Genomic DNA, 22,452 nt, shown 5'->3' with positions numbered 1-22,452 from the left:
ATGCCAAGGACTCGTGCTAATAATGAGAGCTCCAATAACAAGAATACCGAAGCCCTTGGAGAATTGTTCAGAACATTGGAGGCCATGACTCAAATGAAGAAAGATAGTATGTCGACATCGGTTACCCTTTCCCCGGAGCAAACTGACCGTGGACTAATAGAAAGGTTCAGGAGGCTAGCGCCACTGACATTCCCGGGGCATGGGGGAGTTGAAAAAGTAGAACGATGGATAAGGCAGGTGGAGAAGATATTTGAAGTGTTGCCTTGCAGTGACGAGCAGAAGGCTAAGTTAGGGGCCTTCATGTTAGAAGGAGACACTGAGCACTGGTGGGGCTCAGTAAAGAAATCTTGGGAAAGGTCAGGGACAGAAGTGATCTAGGAAAATTTCTTAGAAGCCTTTAATGAGAAGTACTTCCCGGACTCTGTACGAGAAAGAAAGGAAGTGGAGTTTATTGAGCAGCACTAAAGGGGACTATCCGTAGAACAGTATGCAGCCACGTTCGCTGACTTGTCAAGATATGGGCCGCACATCATTAACATTGAGGCACGGAAAGGCTAGTAAGTTTGAAAGAGGCCTCAGGTCAGAAATAAGGAGGGGATAATATCGATCAATTTAAAGACCTTCTCCCCTCTCGTGGATCTGTCCAAGAAGATAGAAAGGGAAGACGAAGGGTCCCTGTTCAAGAAAGAGGGAAGGATGGGACCGGCTCAATTTAGAAGTTTTGGAAGAAGGACTCGGCCAAAGAGAAGTTTTAGGGGAAATAATAATCAAGGAAGCAAGAAGATCCAGAAAACCTTTTCGAGCAAGGTAAGAGTGAAGCAGTGCTCAACATGTCCTTATTGCGGAAAGGACAATCACTTGGCAGCCGAGTGCTAAAGGAAGACAAGAACATGTTTCAGGTGTGGCAGGCCTAGCCACATAAGCAAGGACTGTCCGGTGAAGAGACCAAAGGCCGACCAAAGACTCAGGGTCGGGTGTTTGCCCTTTCGAAATAAGAAGCCAAGGCGTCCACCTTTGTGATTCGAGGTACGTTTTTTGTCTGTAACATGGAAGCTAAAGTGTTGATTGACTCTGGATCCACACACTCTTTTGTTGCACCTCACTTCCATGCCACATAAATGTTAGACGTGCACTTCTTGACTGGACATTGACTGTAGGCACACCTATGGGGGAATCTATAGAGACTGATCTTGTTTATAAACACTGTGAGGTTTTGTTTGAAGGGTGTGTTCTACCTATAGACTTGATACTATTAGACATATGAGACTTTGATGTGATTTTTGGTATGGACTGGTGGTTGTCTGCTCATTATGCGATAGTAAATTGTTACGACAAAACTGTAACTTTTAGACGCCCTAATCAGCCTGAATTGAATTTTCTTGGCATTAAGGATGTTTCTCCTATGCACCTTATCTCAGCGCTTTGGGCTTCCCGACCTTTGGCCAAAGAATGTGTTGGGTATCTGGCTTACATAATAGAGAATCGAGATGCCTAATCAAAGTTAGATGAGATATCATTAGTAAGGGAGTATCTAGAAGTTTTTCCTGAATAGTTAACCAATCTGCCTCCAGTCAAGGAGATAGAATTTGAAATAGGGGTGGTTCCTGGCATTGCACCCATTTCTAAAGCCCCTTATAGGATGGCCTCAGCCGAATGAAAGAACTGAAGGAGAAACTGCCAGAGTTATTGGAAAGGGGATTCATTGGACCTAGTGTGTCACCATGGGGTGCACTAGTTTTATTTATAAAAAAGAAAGATGCGTCCTTAAGGCTTTGTATAAATTATAGACAGTTGAACCAGGTCACAATAAATAATAAGTACCCCTTGCCTATAATTGACGACCTTTTTTATCAGTTTCAAGGGGCTCAAGTGTTTTCTAAAATTGACCTTCAGTTGGGTTATCATCAACTGCGGGTCAAAGAAGAAGATGTTCCTAAGATCACATGCAGAACCCGATATGGACATTATGAGTTATTGGTAATCCCGTGTGGGTTAACTAGTGCCCCGACCGCCTTTATGGATTTGATGAATAGGGTGTTTAGGCCCTTTTTAGATGATTTTATGGTGGTTTTTATAGACGACATTCTGATATATTCAAAGAATCTGGAAAGGCATGAACAACACTTAAGGATGGACCTACAGATCCTAAAGACGGAAAAGTTATATGCAAAGCTGGGGAAAAGCGAGTTTTGGCTTTCCAGTGTGACCTTCCTTGGACATGTTATTTTTAAGGATGGGGTCGAAGTTGACCCTTGTAAAATTGAAGCTGTTCTGAAGTGGGAAAGGCTGATAAATGTGTCCGAGGTCTGTAGTTTTCTGGGACTAGCAAGTTATTACAGACGCTTTGTTGAAGGGTTCTCGAAGATAGCACTTCCCCTGACTCGCTTAACTCAGAAAGAGGTAAAGTTTAAATGGTCAGATAATCGTGAGACAAGCTTTCAAGAGCTAAGAAGAGACTGACCATGGCCCCAATATTAACCTTACCTGAAGGGAACGAAGACCTTGTGGTCTATACTGACGCTTCCCATAACGGGCTTAGATGTGTATTGATGTAGCAAGGGAAGCTTATAGCCTATGCCTTCAGACAGTTGAAACTGTATGAGCAAAATTACCCAACCCATGACGTGGAACTTGCGACCGTAGTATTTTCCTTGAAGATCTGGAGACATTACACATATGGGGCCCAATTTAAGATATTTACAGATCATAAGAGCCTCAAGTATCTATTCTCTCATAAAGAGTTAAATATGAGATAAAGAAGATGGATAGATCTACTGAATGACTATGATTTTACCATTTATTATCAACTAGGCAAGACTAATGTCGTGGCCGATGCTTTAAGTCGTAAGCCTTAGCGTCAGTAGCATACCTAATGACTCGAGAGATGAAACTGATAGAAGATGCGGTGGAGTGGCACCCAACTCTGCCCCTTAGTGTTGATGAAGGAATAACTGCTAGTATGAGGGCAGAGCCCCTGCTCTTTCGACAGATTTGTGAAGGTAGAAAGAGGATCCCCAACTTATGAAGACCCTTGAAGAAATAAAGCTGGGAAGAAAAGAAGATTTCTCTATTAGTGGGGACGGTCTGTTAAGATTTAAAGATTGGGTTTATGTCCCGAATATTGAGGATGTCAAGCGAGTAATTCTAGAAGAAGCACACCACTCCCATTATACTGTGCACCCGAGAAGTACTAAAATGTATCAGAATTTGAAGAAAATTTTTTGGTGGAATGATATGAAAAAGGAAGTAGCACAGTTTGTTTCCAAGTGCTTAACATATCAACAAGTGAAGACTGAACATCAAAAACCCGCCGGACTGTTGCAACCCCTGCCCGTGCCAGAGTATAAAGTGGAAGCACATTACCATAGATTTTGTCTCCATATTACCCAAGACAGGTACTGGACATGATAGTATTTGGGTCATTATGGACCGACTAATGAAAGCAGCTCATTTCTTACCGATCCGCTCAACTTATACTTTGAACAAATTGGCCCAACTATACATTAAAGAAATTATAAGATTACATGGAATGCTTGTCAGTATAGTGTCCGATAGGGACACTAGATTTACTTCAATGTTTTGGGACAGTTTGCAGTCGGCATTAGGACAAGACTCACTTTTAGTACAGCTTTTCACCCCCAAACGGATGGGCAATCAGAGAGAACTATTCAAACCCTAGAAGATATGTTAAGAGCCTGTGTTATTGATTTTAAGGGGAGCTGGGAGGATCATCTGCCTCTGATAGAATTTTCTTATAATAACATTTTCCAAGCTAGTATTCAGATGGCCCCTTTTGAAGCCCTGTATGGAAGGAAGTATTGATCACCTATCTGTTGGGATTTGGTCCGTGAAAGAAGGCTGTCAGGTCCCGAAACTTTTCAACTGACCTCAGAAAAAAATTGCTTTAATTCGGGAGACGCTCAAAACTGCTCAGAGTCGGCAAAAGAGTTACGCCGACAACCGAAGAAGAAGCCTTGAATTTGAGGTAGGTGATCGGGTTTTCCTGAAGGTATCGCCGACCAAGGGTATTATGAGGTTCAGTACGAAAGGAAAGTTGAGCCCACGTTTTATTGGACCATTTGAGATTCTGAGTAGGAAGTATGGCTTATCGGCTTGTCCTACCACCTGAGTTAGAAAATATCCATGATGTGTTTCATGTGTCTTTATTGAGGAAATATCAGCCAGACCCATCCCATTTTTTGAAGTATGAGTCATTAACAGTCAAGGAAGACCTGACTTATATTGAACAACAGATTGAAATTCTAGACAGGACAGTGCCATTTTTTCGCAATAAAGGAATCTCCCTGGTTCGTGTTCATAGCAGTACCACTCAAATAAAGAATCAACATGGCCACGAGAAGATGAGATCCAGAATAACTACCTCATTTGTTTAATTAATTGAGTGCAAGAGAAACATCACGCAAATCCTGACACAGCTAAGCACAAAAAAAAAAACAAAAAACGAAAAAAACTGCACCATCACTTGATGCGAAAAGAAGCACGTGGTTCCATCACCCCACACGCAAGTCTTTGCTTGCTCAAATGGTGCCTGCTTCCAGCAAATAGCACCACTCATCTCAGGTATGCAATACTCCCTCTTGACCCACTCAAAACAATGGATCTCCCCCCAAGGATTCAGCACACACTAGTGCACCACTACACCAGGTAGTCAAGCGAGCTATCTTCCTTGCGCTATCTGCACCCATGAGACCCTCGGTGGTCAAGTGCCCAAAAAAAAAAACATCATCATCAATCAAGGGTCCTTGCAAAAACCAGAAACGACACACACCCTAAAGGGCTCGAATGAAACCTGAAAGGGCATTTGAACCATTTAAGCCAGACCGGTGGCATACCCCCTTGAGGCAAAACAAGTCTCCTAGTCCATTTCTTGTCCCTGTCATCAAAGAGGGATAAGAACCAAAAAGAACATAAGGAAAAGAAGAGCAAAGCAAACCATGAAAAGACAAGGAGTACAAGCCACAGAGAGGAAGGTTCAAGCTAAAAGGAACTATTTTTATTTCATGAACAAAGAAGCGATTACAAAGTTGTGGTTACAATAAATCTATAACTCCCAAAAAAAATGTGTGTATATGAACCCGTTCTGAAATAAGTCTCTCGCCCAGAGACATGGTCTCCAAATCCACCACCGCCTTCTAAAGAGGTAGTGTCTTCTAAGACGAATGGTCATTCTTTTCTAAAAATAGAGTCCCAAAAGAATGAAAATACTCTCTTGCTTCTTTCGACCCTTGAGTGAAGGCAAAGAACTAGGAGGTAATTACGAGAGTAGCGACGTGCGAAAGAAAGTGCAACAAATCTCCTGCTCGACATAACAACAAATCACCCAAGCACTGAACATCCAAGCTGACCAGATCATAAATCTGGTCAATCATCATGAAGAAGATGATGGGCCAGCGAAGACCCTCACAATCTGTCAGAAACACACAGCCTCGAACCTTGTTCTCGTAATCTCGAGCAAACAGTAGGGATCTGAAGACACAAACCCACCATCCAGCGTACGTCCACCAACACTTTTGTAGGGTCAAACATCCTCACCCAGGAGTGTAGCACTCAGACGCACTCCAAGACCTGAGACCCAAAAGCCAGCCTCAGCAGAAGGCCTGGCCTCCCAGAAGAAAAGCTTCAAGAAATGAGAGATCTTTTCTCCCCCTTCACAAAAGAAAGAAACAAGAAAATAAATAAGCTTCTCGAATAGAAGGAGTTTCCGTCACGCTCTCTCGGCCTAAGCCCCTTTTTATAAAAGGCCACAAGCCCGTCATAAAAGCACTTTGCATCCCAAGTAGCGCTTCGTCTGACCACATGGACAAGTGTCACTACAATAGCGCCTCGATCTACTACCAATTAATTCCTCCGCCACCTTGCCTACCAGGCATCATTTTTGAAGGATCATCGATCAAATCTTCTGCCGCCTCACCTCTCAGGTGTCACTTTCGACAAATTACAATAAAATATTCTGCCTCTTGGTGTCGTTTCCTAAAAATCAAATGGGTTCGTCATTAAAATGACCCATCTTCCCAGGCAATGTCTTGCCTCCGCAGGGATGCATTCCCCCTGACAATGTCCCACGTCGACAATCAGCGAATCATAAAGAAAGCGCTGCTCGCACTCGTACGCTCGTCGCACACAAAGGCACTTTTATCCCCTGACACCTCACCCACGATGTTCACTACTCTAGCTAGGCCCGTCCAAGCAGGATCCCTCCAAAGTAAGAATGGAAAAAATAGGGCGGACGTGACCTAGAATTCACAAGTAAAAATGCCTCAAAAAGGAATTGGCAAAAACCACTCTCGTGGCATCATTTGTACCAAGTTCAAGTGAAAATCTGAAAGGGGCCTTGGATTAAAATAAGTAGGTTGATGCAACTGTTGACCAAAGAAAAAGAAGACCTCAGCCAACTTCAAGCAAGAAACATAACAAAAGGCACTGAGTAAAAATTCAAGTTGGCCCCAGTGCCAAAATCAAAAGTTCCGGCCTTAATGCCAAAATCCAAATCCTGGCCCCAGTGCCAAAATAAAAAATCTCTGACCCCAGTTCCAAAATAAAAATCTCCCGCCCCAGTGCCAAAATGAAAAATATCCGGCCCCAACGCCAAAATAAAAAATCGCCAGCCCTAGCGCCAAAATCCAAATCCCAACCTTAGTGCCAAAATAAAAAAATTTTGGCCCCAACACCAAAATCAAAATTTTCGTCCCCAGTGCCAAATCAAAACAAAATTCTGGCCCCAGTGCCAAATCAAAATTTCTAGCCCCAGTGCCAAAATAAAAAATCCTCAGCCCCAGTGCCAAAATCCAAATTCCAGCCCCAGGGCCAAATCCAAAACTCCGGCCCCAATGCCAAATCCAAATTCCAACCCCAGTGCCAAATCCAAATCCCGGCCCCAGTACCAAAATCAAAATTCTGGTCCCAGGGCCAAAATATCCCCACCAGCAAGATTGGGGCAAAGCCAACCAAGGAACCCACTAGCTGGTCCATTAAGAGGCATCGTCGACATGGAGTGGTAAGCCCTTTACGAGTTGCCTTTCAGCTAGCTCTCCCAGAAAAGAAAAGGATTTCAGAAGCATTGGGAAGGAAGCCTTAAGCAAAATCTCCAATCGACTAAGAGTCCACTTCGGTCGCCCCTCAGAAAGAAGCTTAGCATGGTCTCCCCTCAAGGATTGTGCTGACGCCGGTGATCGAGAACAAAAATATTTCGATGAGACGTCTTAGGAAGGATTTGTAAAGATGAATTTCGACACAAAATCACATTTTGTATGTTGCATTTCTCGCTTCTCTCGAAGCGTAACATCCGTCGGGGCAAGTTGTTGTGCATCATTTTTGACTTACCTACATCCTTGATGCAAACAATAAGTGTAGAATAAGCGTAACACTAGGCAACCTTGTTCTGCTGGTGACAACCTAGTTTTGCTAGTGCTCAAGACACCACCAGACCAAGGGAACACTATAGAATAAGTGTAACACTAGGCAACCTTGGAAAAAGTACCATCATGCCACAAAGTGACCTTACAACTACAGCCCTAAGCTAGGGGCTTCAAAATAGTACCAAACCACTGCCATTGCATCCAGAACGTCAAAAACCCTTATGGACCAATTTTGGGCTCAATCAGACCTCTCGAGAACATTTTGGGCCCAAAATACCTCTAAAGGATAAAGTCGAACGCTATTGCGGTGGGGCCTCACCAAAACCAATCCCCAATCATGGAGGCCGTGATCTTCACATCGCGGGATGACGTGCAAATGCCCACACTTAGTTCGATTGAAGTCGGAGCAAACTCAAATTTGGACACGAGATAGGTCTAGACGACCCGCTCATTTTGACATATGGCACATGCCGTGCCATGACCCAAAATCAAAGTTTCTAGAGATAAGATGAACCTGAACTCATGGAAATCAGAGCTTTTTGAAGAAATGACATCTCGAAATTCATGAAGAAATAAACTCGAGATCTGTACATCGGATCATCGTAAAGACAGGTCTGACGAGATCGTATCACGAAGGCGTACAAACTAGTATAAATGTTGCATTCAATCTTAGGTCTGATAAATCACAAATTCCAAGGATGAAGAAAACAAGATCGCACGGTCACCAAAATCCCTTTATCCGGCGATCTCTTGAAATCAGAAAGTACCTTAAGCAAGGACGAAAATGGATAAAAATTGGAGCAAAACGATTGTGGAAGTCTCCTCTTTAATTTGCGATCAAAATGGAAGACTTGAAACACTATAGATTGCATTGCAGCGATGGCCAAAAGTTCACGATCTAGCCGAATTTCTATCACTCAGGAAAAAGTCCACCTCAAGACGATCAAAAGATATCAAACTCTTTAGAATCAAACAAGCATCAAGACTACGATGATTGATCATCTCAAATGCCATCACAAGCATCTAAAAAAGTATCCAAGATCTGACAATGGCAAAAGGCCCCCCTCAAAGAGGGATGGTTTCATTATTAGCAAGAAAGGTTTAAGGGGCATTTTGGGTTTATTCTTAAATTCAAGATTTTATTGTAATTTCTTTTAATTTTTTTTAAGCTTAGTTTTGAGCATCCAGCCCTATTCGGTGGGTCTTCTATATAAACAAGCTTAGGTCAATTGTAAAAAGGATGGATCATTCATTAACGAAATAAAGGCATTAAGCTCGTTTCTACTTGTCTTTTGCTCCTAACTCTGGGATCTAGTGCCAAAGAGAGAGAAAACTTTTATGAGAGAGAAACTACCCCTAGCCCTTGCTAGTCAGCAGCTCCATTCCCTCTCTCCCTCTTCTTTCCTTCTTCTTTCCCTTCACTTGTTACTTGCCTTGCACAGTAACCCATGCTAGCGGAGAACGAATGGCCTCATCTATTCCCCCTCACATCTCTAGCGTAGACGGAGCAAGCCTGCGGTACCATATAGCACCCTGCTAATCGACATATGCTCGACCTAATACCTTTCAGAGTCAACCTAAGGATTCCAACCGTCAGATCATCGTTCTAACTTCCTCTTTGTACAGTCAAGTTGAGTTGTGAGAGACGCATACGCTCTCTCCCTCGGTCACTCAGGAGAAGTCTTCCTGAGTTGATAAGTCAAGAGAATTCTAATCTTTCGATTGCTCTGATCACCCGAGCGTATAGCGTTCACAGGGAGAGGGGAATCTTTATCATCTTTCTCCCTTATCCCTTCTTTTCATCAACCAGCCATCATTCGAGCGAACCACTATAGAAGAGTACAACCAAGTTCATATTGTAGTTTTCAGTATGAGAGAACGAAGCAACGAGTTGAAAAGCCTGAGGAGAGTCCATGTCTAAACCGCGATGGTAGACAGTTGGAAGGCTTCGTAATTGTTCCAAGAGGGCAAGCTGCCCAGGTGTGTCCCGAACCCCAAAATGACGAGGTAATCGTCTATCCGCACCCATGTCGTAAAATCTCTCTCTTTGTTGATTCATGTCTGCACATAAGAGAGCACATGTGCAACACGTGCGACTCCACGGTTGTTTGAGAGAGGATTTTTTCCTGCCGTCCGCCCAAAGAAAAATCAGGTCCAACCACATATATGTCATGAGCATTACCTAATCCTTGTTGATGGACCACATGATGGAGCTATTCCCGCTATTTTCGGTTGACATTCCCTATGTGTTGCTTCAAATGTTTCACAATACATACATGAACATTGGAAGCCACCAACAACATACATGTCACATCTGCATCTTCATTTACTTCTATTAAAATATCATTTCCAAGATGCATAATTGTCAAATTGCTAGGGTCGCAACATGCAATAGATGTCACATGGATCTTTAATTGCTCCAATGAGTCACTCCCATTATACAAAGTAGCTTTCACATTCCCACCCTTGTAATACATTCATCCATCATTTAGCCTTCTCTCGAACTACCTACCGTAAAAATATAACAACCTCACTCCACTTGTGGCCATTGTGATAACTCAAATGACGACCTTGTAGAGTTAATGGGAGATAGCCGTACTCAAAGACACCCTGAAGCCAAAATGATGAAGCAAATAAATCCAATGAGCCACTTATCAATATTGCAATTTTCAACGATTCCATACATAGAGCACTTAAATGTAAATAAACCTATAAAATCAGCATCCAAATACCAGAACAAAATTAAATATAGAAAATTTTAGCATCTCCTAATTGTCATAATGCACATAAAATATAGAGATATTGATTCAATCGACTCATAAAACATAGAATAGGCATCTAGATATAAGGATTGGAATGAAAAACATGAAATTGTAGTTACTTATACGTAATACACTCTACTAATGATAAATGTAGCAATTTTGTGTTAAACAAAAAGATTAACCAAACACATATAGAAATCGACACATGAAATTTAAATTCATTTTATGTACCTCATAAATATGTTTCTCCCAACTTCAATGTCTTTGCGATGTCCAAATATGAACCCTAGTAGAAAAGCAGATACCAGTAGAGGGTAAGATTGAGTGAACAAAAAGCAGATACCAGCAGAGAGATAAAAAGTGAGAAAGAAGATAGAGTGACAGTGGAGAACAGAGAGAGAAAAAAAGTAGAGAGCAGGGGAGGCTGTTGAGAGCGAGAGAGAGAGAGAGAGAGAGAGAGAATAAAATTGAGCAAAGAGAGAAATCAGGTCGACGGTATAAGTAAGGCGTTCTAATGTTTTGAACACCCAAATTGCGATGCAAAGAAATTTTATTCATCAATCTCATATTTCCATCCAAAAATCTTTTTCTAAAGGGTGCGGTTTGTATAGAGCCTAGGCTCTAAATAATCAAATTAGAGCCTACCTTCAACTACTGTCAAGAAATGCAGTTTCAACACTGGAATTCTTTGTGATAGCTTTAAAATATATTTTCTTCTTTATTTATAAAGTTTAAAGCTTCAAAAATAGTGTAGATTGACAGATAGAATATACAATATTGTACAGATAGAATATATACAATATCAAAATTGTCAAGCTTTTCATTTTTTTTCTTTTCCCAATATTCTTAAGCAACTTGTTTTATACGAAGATGATAACATTGCATCCATCTCAGACCTTGGTACATTTCCTCACATGTTTCCTCAAATTCACCTCTCCAAAATGACCCAAACAAAATGCAACCCATAATTATTTTTAATCGTAAAGTAGCATATAACTGTAAAATAAATGTAGACAAACAAAGTCACCCAAATTTCAAAGTTTTTTAGCTGTAAAATCACATATTACTAGACAAATTATAGCTTTAAGAAACTTAAAAAAATATAAAAAATGGAAATGAGACAAAGACATCCAATTTTTAGATTACTGTGTTTGATTGGAGATTAGATTTGCCGCACCAACTTGAGATTGCCCAGGATCTTTCAAATTTAGAATCTATCCCTTCTTTGAGTAGCCTACTGTTTTCTCCCAAACAAAGCCCAGAGAGAGAGAGAGAGAGATAGAGAGAGAGAGAGGGAGGAAGGAGGATGTAAAAAGTGAGAGTGAGAGGTTGAAAGGGAGAGCAGAGGGCCGAGAGTAGGTGAGGGTGTATTTGGAGAAAGAGTGAAAGAGAGAGATCGAGAAAAAAAATGAGCGAAGAGAAAACAGTGTCAGGTATAATTAAGGCGGTTCGATGTTTGAAACATCAAGACCGAGGATAGAATTATAAAAGAACACCAACAACTTAACATGATCTTAGGGGAGTTAACGGGAAAGGGTTAACAAGCGGTCAGATGGCAAACTTGTCAAAAAAATATGGGATTCCTTCCTTCTTTATAAGTTTGGCCCAATTTTGAGATATCACATTATAACGGCTTTATTTCTGGTCCGTACATATATTTTCCTTTTATTAATCTCTTTTTAGTCTCTCTAACATTCACTCTCCATTGCTCAACTTCTATAGAATTCTCCCCCACTTTGAGACATTTTATCTCAAAATAGGAAAATTGTTTCATGCGGGCTGGACCACATTTCTAGATATATAGTCCAGAAAATGTAAAACATCAATCTTAAAGTAGGTAGGTATTCCTTCTAAAAAAAAATGGAAACTAATCTTTCTTAAAACAATCGAAACTAACGGTCCAAATGTTTTATTACTATAATTATTATTTATAATTTTTAAAATTTATTTATTTATTCATATTCATCATCTCCATGTTAGAGATTACATATCCGAAAAAATTAAGTCTTAAAATCCATCTATAAAATAGATTTTATAGGATGTCCGCATTTCTACATATGTGGGATTGGCCGCATTTATATCGGGTCCCTCAAAATAACCTCGAGCTTTCTCTCTCTTCGTTGGAGGCGTATGGTCTCCCAGCCGTCGATTTTTCAAGACCCTGTCTCCCAAGTGTCATGGACCGCTAGGACCACTACCCAGCAAAAAAAACAACAAACCAAAATATACCTTTGGATACTGCACGCAAGAAATCCTCTTACTAAACACATGTTGTACCCTGTTGGGCCTGTCTTTATATCGCGTGTCCAAGAAACGTGCCTCTCTGCAAGCTAGCCACGATACGCATGTTTGCAGGTTGGAGATATGGAATGTCTGTTCCAAGAGAAACCACCTATAAATACGTGGAGGTGTCCCTACTTTAGCTCTGGTTTTCTTTTTTCTTTCTCTGTTTGGGAGGAGCCAAGGGTGTTCAAGATGAAGGTCAATTGTGCCTTCTCTCTTTTATGCATTTTTTTTAAGAACTATATTCTGTGTGTGAGAGTGAGAGTGAGATCGTCTGCAGATTTCCTGAAAAAGATTCAAGGCTTTCTTTATTTTCTATAGAGAGCTCATTCCTGAAAAACATTCGAGGTCCCTTTTCCTTTTTCAACATTTTTGCAGTGTGCGTGTTAAACTAAGAGGTAATTTTCGGTTGAGAGGTTTGGAACAATATTATCAAGTTCGTTTTGCTTCGGCCGAGGATGAAGTCTTTGGATTTTTGGCCTCGACAGAAGCAGTGCGAAAATCTTGTCGTTCCGCTAAGGCTCCAGCCTTGTGGAAGTCGAAAGTTTGGAACTTTGGATAATATGGGGTGATGAGTTCTCTTTCAAAGAAAAATTTTGGGCATTTATTTCATGATCGTACTATTTTTTTCTGGCATTCCGCCCTTATTCGGCATTTCAAAATTGAAATTTCATCAGCTTTCCGAGTGGAATAACAAATTTTTTTCGGACTCTTGAAAATGTTCTGAAATCTTTGCGTTACCGAACTATTCAATGCTCCGTCAATATTTCGTGAAGGCCGAAACTTGAGCATTGGACTGTGGATCCAGGTTCCAGAAAGGAGGTCACGTGCCCTGAAGATGAGGGCAAAATGGGAACGAAAAAGTATAAATTGGACCCCGACCAAGCGGCCCCACAAAGACAAAAACAATCCAAGGCATCAGGCATGACTTCATTATAACGGGCCTGTTGTGATACGATCCTAGCATAACGTTCCGTTAATCTCCCGTTATGAATTCCCTTCACCTTGCCGTCATAACATCCATAATAACGATATTTTACATTTATCAAAACAAGCATGTGACGGCGTTGTTAACGGGAAGTCATTGGCTGACGTGGGACGAGAGTTCGACCAGTGTTGTAAGGCCGCCAAAGAGAACCTAAGAATAGAGGAGATGCGTATGATACTAGAAAGCAACGACCAGGATTGTTCGGGTTCCCATATGCGGTTGTTCCAAGATGGTACGTTTGTTACATATAATGTTATATACTTCATGACAAACTCATCGTGACAACCTGCATTGGACAATAGTGATCGAGATGAGCGAGTCACAATGGACGGACGGCTCATACTGTTATGAAAGATGGAGATTACAAGTGCCCTTGTGTATCATCATCACCATCTTTCTGAGGCTTTATCTCAACTATTTGGGGTTTATCTACACCGTCTATTTTTAATATTTAAAATTTTATAATTAGATATAAAAATAGATTTTGAGATGATCTTTAGAACATTTTACCTCAAAATTATATACCATGATAAAATTTGAAGGTGCACCTTATCTCTACACCTATGGATGCATCCATATGCCAACTGCACCCAAAGATAAACGATGCACCCATATGCCAACTGCACCCAAAGATAAACGATCTCTTTGTAGACAATCTTATCGTTAAATGTGGGTATAAGTACCTTTGTCTTCTTGAACTACATGTGTATGATTGCTTCTCACTTATGTATATGGTGCATGCATGTGTCATCCCGTGGGCTGTCTTACCTGTTTTCATAGGCAAATGCATGTTTTTTAATTGCCCTTGAGAGTATAGTGATGTAATATTCACTTAGCGTGCTCCAGCATCAGATTATTGTGGTCCAGCATGTTACAGAGCTGTTGCATACCGGATATTCTGGCATGCAAGATGTTGACTCTCTCATCTAAAAGTAAATAAATAAACGACTTCTCCAACTGACCTCACTGCGGGTTTTTCTCTTCTAATGCTTGTGTTGCTTATGCGTTTTGCTCTAGCATTTGAGATATTTCCTCTTGTTTCATGGGATTATGTATTTTATGTTGATGGAACTGCCCACAGCCCCGTATTTACCTGTTGCTGTTCTGATTCTTTATCAATTTTTGGGTTGAACAGCCATGATCTGATATTTTATGGGCCTGTACAAAGGTGCCCAGTGTGCGGCAACTTCATGGAGTGTACAGGGATCAATTACAAATGCATGGGCACCTACTCGGTGTGGACAACGTGCAATTTCAATACAACGGAGGAACGTAGAAGGGACTACCCTCTTAAATTCCCTGATGAATTAAAGAACAACAAGATTGCAGAAGTGAGTCTCATATTAGTTGTATAGCTACAGTTTGTATAGTATTGTCAATGGGAGCTTGGTGAATTAAGAGAAATTTTTAAGGTTTCAAAGAAGATCCGTGTTAGAGAATTTGGGTACCAATTTTAAGGCGCCTCTATATTTTTGGGGAATGGTAGCTAGTCCATAATTTTCTTGACATTGTAACATCGAGAGCGATTGCATTTTATGTCTGTTAATTGAATTTTAGCAAGTGGAAGTTCTTGAAAGGAGTGTTGTTTGACAAATGTCAATAGAGATTGAGTGCAAGTAACTGAAGGTTCTTGTGGCTTTTACAGTGGTCCAGGAAGCAAGACCTTGGCAGAAGACCACATCGAGAGTTGATGTCATTGGTTAGGCCGTTAGTAGGGATGATGTTCTCTTTGTCCGGTCGGCTTTCTTGCACTCATGTGAGTACTTTAAGCTGGTTTACGAGTCTTATCTTGAGTTGGATTGGACAGTTGGGTTGGTTGACTATTGGAGAATCCGAATGAGCCGTTATTTACTCTCTCCATGTATTTATTCAGGTTTTGATGATGGATATAATAATCCATGCCATGGTGCAAAAGTCGTTTGTGTTTTCTCTGTTTTTAGATTTTTTCATTTGTTTCTTGTGAATTTCAAGTTTGGGAGCTTGCCAAATTAGAACTCCAGTCATGTAGCACCCGCCACCCCGGTCACCTCTGCCTATAACCCATTCTCAATGCATGCTAAGTTGTACAGTTAGGTTGTATCATGGAACTATCTTTTCTTCATGTTTTATATGTTTAGTGAACTGGACTATGTTTAATGAACTGGATGCAAATAAACTTTTGGATCCAAACGAGGAACCCACATGGATCTCAGCATATAGGCTGTTGATTTTCCGTTATGATGCTTATCGGCTCTTCATTTTCTGAGATGTTGAATATCCTGACCTCAGTGGTGATATCAGTTCTAAGTATTAGTAACTTTCCTTTTTCTTTTAATAGGAATATTGGCGACAAAAAATTGAGGATCATGGGGGAAAGGTAGCCAACTCTGTAGCAGGTAAGGCCTTGCACTTGAATGTTAGATGCAAGAAGGGTTTTAATTTGTGGGAAGTCTTTCAATTGAGTACGTAGTAAAATTGTATATCACTCGTAATTTTGATTTTATTCTATGGAAATTATATAGCTGACAGGGATTTTTGTTCTTTTGCCTTAATGTTTTTGGGTATTACCTGCCTAATTGTGTCCCCAGCTGAACGTGAGCGTGGGGGAGCATCCAAAGTGGCTGACGCCATGTATGGTTCTACTTTCTTCATTTTCTGTCTATTTAGTATGTGTTCAGCATGGGATTTGAAACCAAACTCAGCCCTGCCAGATTAATGGATGTAGTATAATAACTTCCTTTCTCTACTTTCTTCATTTTCTCTATGTATATTTAATATATGTGCTCAGCATGGGATTTGAAACCAAACTCAGCCCTGCCAGATTAATGGATGTAGTGTAATAACTTCCTTTCTCTACTTTCTTCATTTTCTCTATGTATATTTAATATATGCATTCAGGGATTTGAAATCAAACTTAGCCCTATTTAGTATATGCGCTCAGCATGGGATTTGAAACCAAACTTAGCCATGCACTATAGCAAGTCACTAATGGATGGTGTATACTCACTTCCTCTCTTGTAGCAACTCTTTGGCGATTAATGTACCTTCAGATGGTTGAAGTTTGAAATTCATTCTCAGCCAATGGAAGTTCGAGTTGAACGTGACCTTGGGAGGGAAATGTCGGGTTTTGCATGATTCAGACGTTCTGTTTTTTGGAACTTTTGCTCATTTAGGGGAACATTTGATCTTAACACCACACTTGATCTTAGCGGCACACGTGCGCAATTTAATGAGTCCCAAAAATGAGTTTTATGTGGCAGGAGAAGAACATCCCAGTGGTGAGCGAGGGGTGGCTGAAGGACAGCATTGGGAAACAGTCTGCCCAACTTCTGGATGCATACGATGTTTTGTCTGACCTTTCACCTGATGGGTGTAGTATAGCTTTGGACAAACAAGATATAAGTGACGAGGCCCTTGAGACCATTTCAGCTGAGGTCTCTCTCTCACTCTCCCTCCCTCCCTCCCTCCCTCCGGCCCTCGTATATAACAGATTTGTTTGGCTAGGCTGGTGTATGGCCTATGCATGTTGTGAATATGAGTAGAGACATAGCCAATTGCTCTCATTTTTCTCCAAAACAGCCAATTGCTCTACTTTCTCTTTAATTTAAAAGAATGTGGACACCCGTACTACAATTTTCTACTTCTAGTTGCTCATTTGTTTTTGTATTGATTTCAGGTCAAGCTCTAGGTAAGAGGTGTGTCTATAAGGACGCTTAAGTTGCGAGAACAAGGTGGAGTGATCTTAGAGAGAGATGGAATCTTGTACAAATGTGCATTTGCTGAATGTGATGAAGCAAGAGAAATAAATGAGTCAGTATCTACCACCAAAAAAAAACACACCTCAAACTGGTTTTACCCGACTCATTTCTGCCAGTTAATGTCTCTTCCTTTTGGCTTGAGAGAAGAATCATAATTGGGAACTTTATTTCTTACGGCTTGAGAGAAAAATCATAATTGGGAATTTTATTTTGTTGCTACATTGGACTTTAATCTGATAATTGGTGATTGGTGGAAATTGGTTTGGATTTGGTAAACTTTATTTTGTTGGTACATTGGACTTTTATCTGATAATTGGTGATTGGTGGAAATTGGTTTGGATTTGGCAGTTAATGCATAATGCAACTGATGAGGTGCCAGAAGACAGCATATATCTTTATTTCAAGAGGTGCAGAATTGAGGATGATAGTATAACTTGAGAAAACAGAAGAAAAGAAGAATGTGGAAGAAGAAATATAGGAGTTTGTACAGCTCTTTGAGAAGATCACAGGTAATGAGTTTGAGCCATGGGAAAGAGAGAAGTTCCAGAAGAAGCCCAAGAAAGTCTATCCCATTGATATGGTAAGCGGAGAAGGAGAAGTGATTTTTATGGATGTTATGATCCTTTTGTTGGAAAGGGAGAATATAATCCGAAGAATTGCACAATAGTATTGGTATAAAGAAATGTTCATAAAAGGTGTCATAGCATGTGCTGGGACTTGATTCAAGTTCAGGCTCAATGTAATGCACATTCCTACTTTTGCACAAGCCTGATTTATTTGTGACATGGCTGTGCTAGCTATTTCCATGTGCATCATGCATGCCTCACATGTTCTAAACCAAGGGTCCAATAGTTTTTTCACTTTTTTATTTGAGATTAGTGCATTATTCAAGCTTCATACTTCTAGCGTTTTGCATTGTGGAAAAATTAAGTGATTTTGTGCAGGATGATGGAGTAGATGTGAGGTATGGGGGATTGGATCCTAGGCAGCTTGGAGTTGCAGTCACCCACTGCCAACTCGACCCTCTTGTTGCTAATCTTATGAAGGTTTTGTGTAGTCGAAAGATTTACCAGTAGGTCCCTCCTCCCTCCCCTCCTCCCTCCCTCCCTCTCATATATTAGAGTTTGCGTTTCAGGTATTGTATGATGGAGATGGGACATGATTCACCAGATCTGCCACTTGGGATGCTCGCTGAAGTCCATATACAAAGATGTGAGTGAACTATTGATCTGTGCTGTTGCCATTTTTAGCTGTCTCCATTTCCTCATGAACATTTTACTCAATTTTTTTTTCCCCGAGCTTGTAATGTGCATTGGGACTCAACCTGCAGTCTTTATGTATTGCTTTTGAAGCATTTTTGCATGTTTGACTTATTTTCTGTACAAATTGTGTAGGTCAGGAGGTTCTCATGGAATTTAGGGAACTGCTGAGGAATGAGAAGGGAACTAGAGCCAAGAAAGATGCATCATGGTCAGATTTTAGCAATACGTGGTTCACAATGTTGCCTTCAACTAGGCCTTTTACTAAATTAGTTTCATCAAAAAGTACCCTTTCTTTCTTTCTTGCTTTAATCTCGTCAAAAATCACAGCCAAAGGCACATTGTAATCTATGCCCATGGCCCCATCATATTATTGACCCTTGCTTTTTCAGCTTCTTCTGTAGCTTTCATCCTTCAGCTACATCTTCAGCAATAGGAGGCATTATAGACAGCACAGGCTGAGGAATGGCATCCAAAGGCAAGGTGCCTTTAGCCTCAATAAGGGCCAGCTCAAGATCAAAAAATTCATCTTCTTCGAGGTGTGTTTTGCATTACCTGAAAATGATTCTCCTAAGCATGCTCGACGACCACAATTACCAATGGATCAACATTTAGAGGGTCAAAACGAACCATGTTTCTGCTAGCTTGACCCTTCAAAGCAACAAGAACATTTAGAGGGTCAAAACGAACCCTGTTTTTGCTAGCTTGACCCTTCAAAGCAACAAGACGTAAAGACAATGGGTACATCTTTAGTTAAAGGGTGAAAGCCAACAAAAACCTCAAAGCTTGCTCAAAATGCCGACAATGGCAACCACCACCTTTCTTGAGAGAGACAAACTAGATGATTATGGAGATAAGCTCAACTATCCACCCCTTTCTACCGTCCTTGGTGGAAAAGATATTAAAAAAATCTTGGAAAGAGGGGAAGAACGCCATGTATGCCTCAGTTTCCTTTTCCAAGGGGAAAACATCATTATCCTCCTGTAGAACTATCATTCCAAATGTCCTCTCAAAGATGTCAAAAAATTTATTATCAATAAGATTTGGTAGGCTCGGTGGTGTATCAACTTTAAGCTGCCCCTCTACTACATCAGACGACACATAAGGGGAATAAGAACTTTCCTACAATAGATATGATTTCCAATCAAATGGTCAGCCAAAGTATCTTTCAATGGAAGTCCTTGTCGCCCTAACGAATCAGATTCTACTACATTTGGCAAGACCAACGATGAATTCAAAAACCTACCAATAGAGATCCTCCATTATTGAATTTTTAAAATTCTGAAATTTTGATGGCAAATTGTTTCTCTAATTCTTTCGGTATTCTTGTTTTCGGTGACTCCTATCGGGAAATGCATCTCCACTAGCGCCATGGACAAATGAAACCTTTTGCCAAACATCTTCCATTTCCATGATCAAGAGACCTTTTCCTTTGTCTGCTAGAACTCAATCTGAATTATTCATAATCTCTCCTTCCACCATAGTGGAAAGCCCAAAAGACTCCTTATCTACCTGCAATCGAATTTTTTTGGGAATCTCGTTGCCCTGCAATCTCCAAATTTTCACTCTAACAAATCTGCAATTTGTCCCTATGAGGGAGTCCTAATCAACATCACAATAATCTCGACTTAGTCTTGCCACTTTCTGGATAATTTTTAAATTCCAAGCATGAAAAGGGATACCCTACATCCTTATTAAAAAAATATCTCATTGCATGAAAGACTCATGAACAGTAAGCTTCCACAAATCTAAGGATATAAGTTTACCTCTTACTCTACTAAAGCTTTAGCAACGTCATCCTTCGACCATAGCATAAAAGCGACCTTATTACATCCTAAAACTTTCACATTCAGAGCATATGTCAAATCTCAACCCCGTTTAGCCCAATCACTCAGACCAAAAGCATTCGATGGGGCGGAGAAGGAACCTACCACACATAGCTTAGTCAGAGATATCAAACCTCCCACCAACGAAGGATCCATAGAAAACAAAGGGAAAGACGATGTAGAAGACACACCACCATCCCTCTCGCTTCCTCTTCCTCCATCCTCTAGGCTGCTCCTAATAAGAGATATCCTGACTGTTAATATGTTTTGCCATAACCCATTTTCAACTCAGTTTTATCTAAAACTTGGTGAATTGATTTGAAAATTCGTTGAAAGATAATTATCCAAACTTCATAGTATTTGGATTCCATTTGAAGGAACATCTAAATTCGAAGCGGTCTATGAAGACTCTATCAATGCGACCGGCAATCAACTTAAAACCCTATAAACGCAACTCAATTTGATGAGAAACTAATCGGATCATTTAGAAATTTCTTAGAAGATAATTGTCTTTAGTTTCATATGGGTTGGGTATCATTTTAGGGTACATTGAAACACATTGTGATCTAGTTATACTAAGAACAATGTTACATGTGAAAATACTTCTGTGAAAGTATTTTGTCACATGAAAAACTCCCTCGTGTGATTAGATCCGAGAGTTTTTTCAAAACAATTGGCTATCAATTGGTGCAAAAAATATGTTGGGAGCAATTGGGGTGAAAAAACTCACATCTAATCAAATGAAAGAGTTTTTTTATATGAAAATACTTTTACTTGAACACGTACCAAACATGCCTTTATGTTAGACGGGAAGTCAATTCAAGATCTCATCAAATCAGTTAAGAATAAGCTAAAACTTGGTGAGGCAGTTAAAGATGGTTTAAGAACCCGATCATCCAAATTTTGAGAGGTTTGGATGACATTTGATTCATATTCCCCGAAGTTATAAGATGAACAGCGAGGCGTCAACTCTAGCAAAGTCCTAGTCCATAACCCTGATGGAAGTCAATGAGGACTCCATTCTTTCAGCTTAATTATTATTTTAAAATTGGCTAAGTTTCTAAATTTCTACAACCTTCGGAAAATACCCCAAAAATAGTTTAATAAACCTTAGGGGCCGTAGTAGCCTAGTGAACCCTTGTTCACTCGCCATAGTCCCTATAGAACCCTTAGAATCTATGTAAATCTACCTAAATCTAGTTATATTTACCCAAACTACCAAATCTGCCAAAATATATCAAGAGTGACCTGATTAATCCAAACTTACCAGGAATAGCAAGAGAGACTCTAAAGATCCAAAAAACTCTAATTCGGACACTTGAAGACATCAGATTTGAATTGGACCACCACTGTTGGATTCAACATTGCGTCAATACCAGTCGTAGAAAAGTCAGCATGAGAAGGCTCAACAATGTGAGGCTCATTGTTGACCTCCAGGGGCTTATCAATGCTCCTCGTGTGGTTATCCCCTTTGGACTCATAATAGTTCTGGATAGTTCCAATTCTTGTGTTGGTCGGGTTATGCTGATAAATATTCTAATCTGGTTTGTTTTCAAGGGGGGTATATTTCCAAAGAGTTTTAGGAGTCCTCGTAGCCCTAGAGTTCCCAATTTGTAGTCAAAAGTCAAACCTAGAGATAAATCATGTAATTCCTTATCCTAGTACAGTTGGAACCAAATTAAAGCCTATATTAACCCTCCCCTAGTATCCTTTAGAACATAACCTATAACCTCATAACTTAAAAACATTTGGCTAGAGAAACCCTAAGAGCCTTAGAATTTGGATCATCCCCAAGCCTTAGACGTTCAAACCTTAGAAATCGTAGGGCATCATGCCTAATTCCCTGCAATTCAACCAGCCATGAAACTATACAATAAGCCTTAGGAAGACATGCCTTAAGCAATCCTAAAGTAAAACGCTTTAGTATGGATATGCCCTTAGCAATCAAAACTCTAGGAAGAAATATGCCCAAGGTATTGCTGAAATTCAAGCAAATCTTTAAGGTTGAGGATAAAGATGCTTCCAACTGCTAATCTATTCGGGCCATCAACTCGAGGCGCCAGGCTTGGGTGACTGATTTCAAAGTAATTTTTCATATTTTCCCCTTTAATTTTCAGTTCATTTTCTTTCTTTTTATGTTCTTTTCTATTTTTCCGAGTTTCTTAATGCTTTAATCGACAGTGTATGAGAAGTTCTATTTCTACATACCTATCTTCCCATA

At 40.3% G+C, this 22,452-nt stretch overlaps 1 protein-coding gene across 1 annotated transcript; it reads left to right on the top strand.

Moving 5' to 3' along the window:
• LOC18426949 (poly ADP-ribose polymerase 3) lies at nucleotides 1-18,862 on the top strand. Its single transcript, XM_088850588.1, is given in 15 exon segments — nucleotides 1-336; nucleotides 13,386-13,620; nucleotides 13,623-13,641; nucleotides 14,545-14,740; nucleotides 15,055-15,165; nucleotides 15,727-15,778; nucleotides 15,944-16,019; nucleotides 16,636-16,822; nucleotides 17,065-17,198; nucleotides 17,495-17,514; nucleotides 17,517-17,580; nucleotides 17,582-17,726; nucleotides 18,091-18,218; nucleotides 18,282-18,358; nucleotides 18,541-18,862. Coding segments are annotated over 15 exon segments (1,992 nt in total). The 3' UTR covers nucleotides 18,753-18,862.
• The last annotated feature ends 3,590 nt before the right edge of the window (nucleotides 18,863-22,452 follow it).

The sequence above is a fragment of the Amborella trichopoda genome, chromosome 11, assembly GCF_054954075.1.
Source record: "Amborella trichopoda isolate Santa Cruz 75 chromosome 11, AtrichopodaSantaCruz75HAP2 v2.0, whole genome shotgun sequence".
Classification (NCBI taxonomy): domain Eukaryota; kingdom Viridiplantae; phylum Streptophyta; class Magnoliopsida; order Amborellales; family Amborellaceae; genus Amborella; species Amborella trichopoda.
Note: the sequence above shows the minus strand (reverse complement) of the source record. Positions and strands in the feature narration are given on the sequence as shown.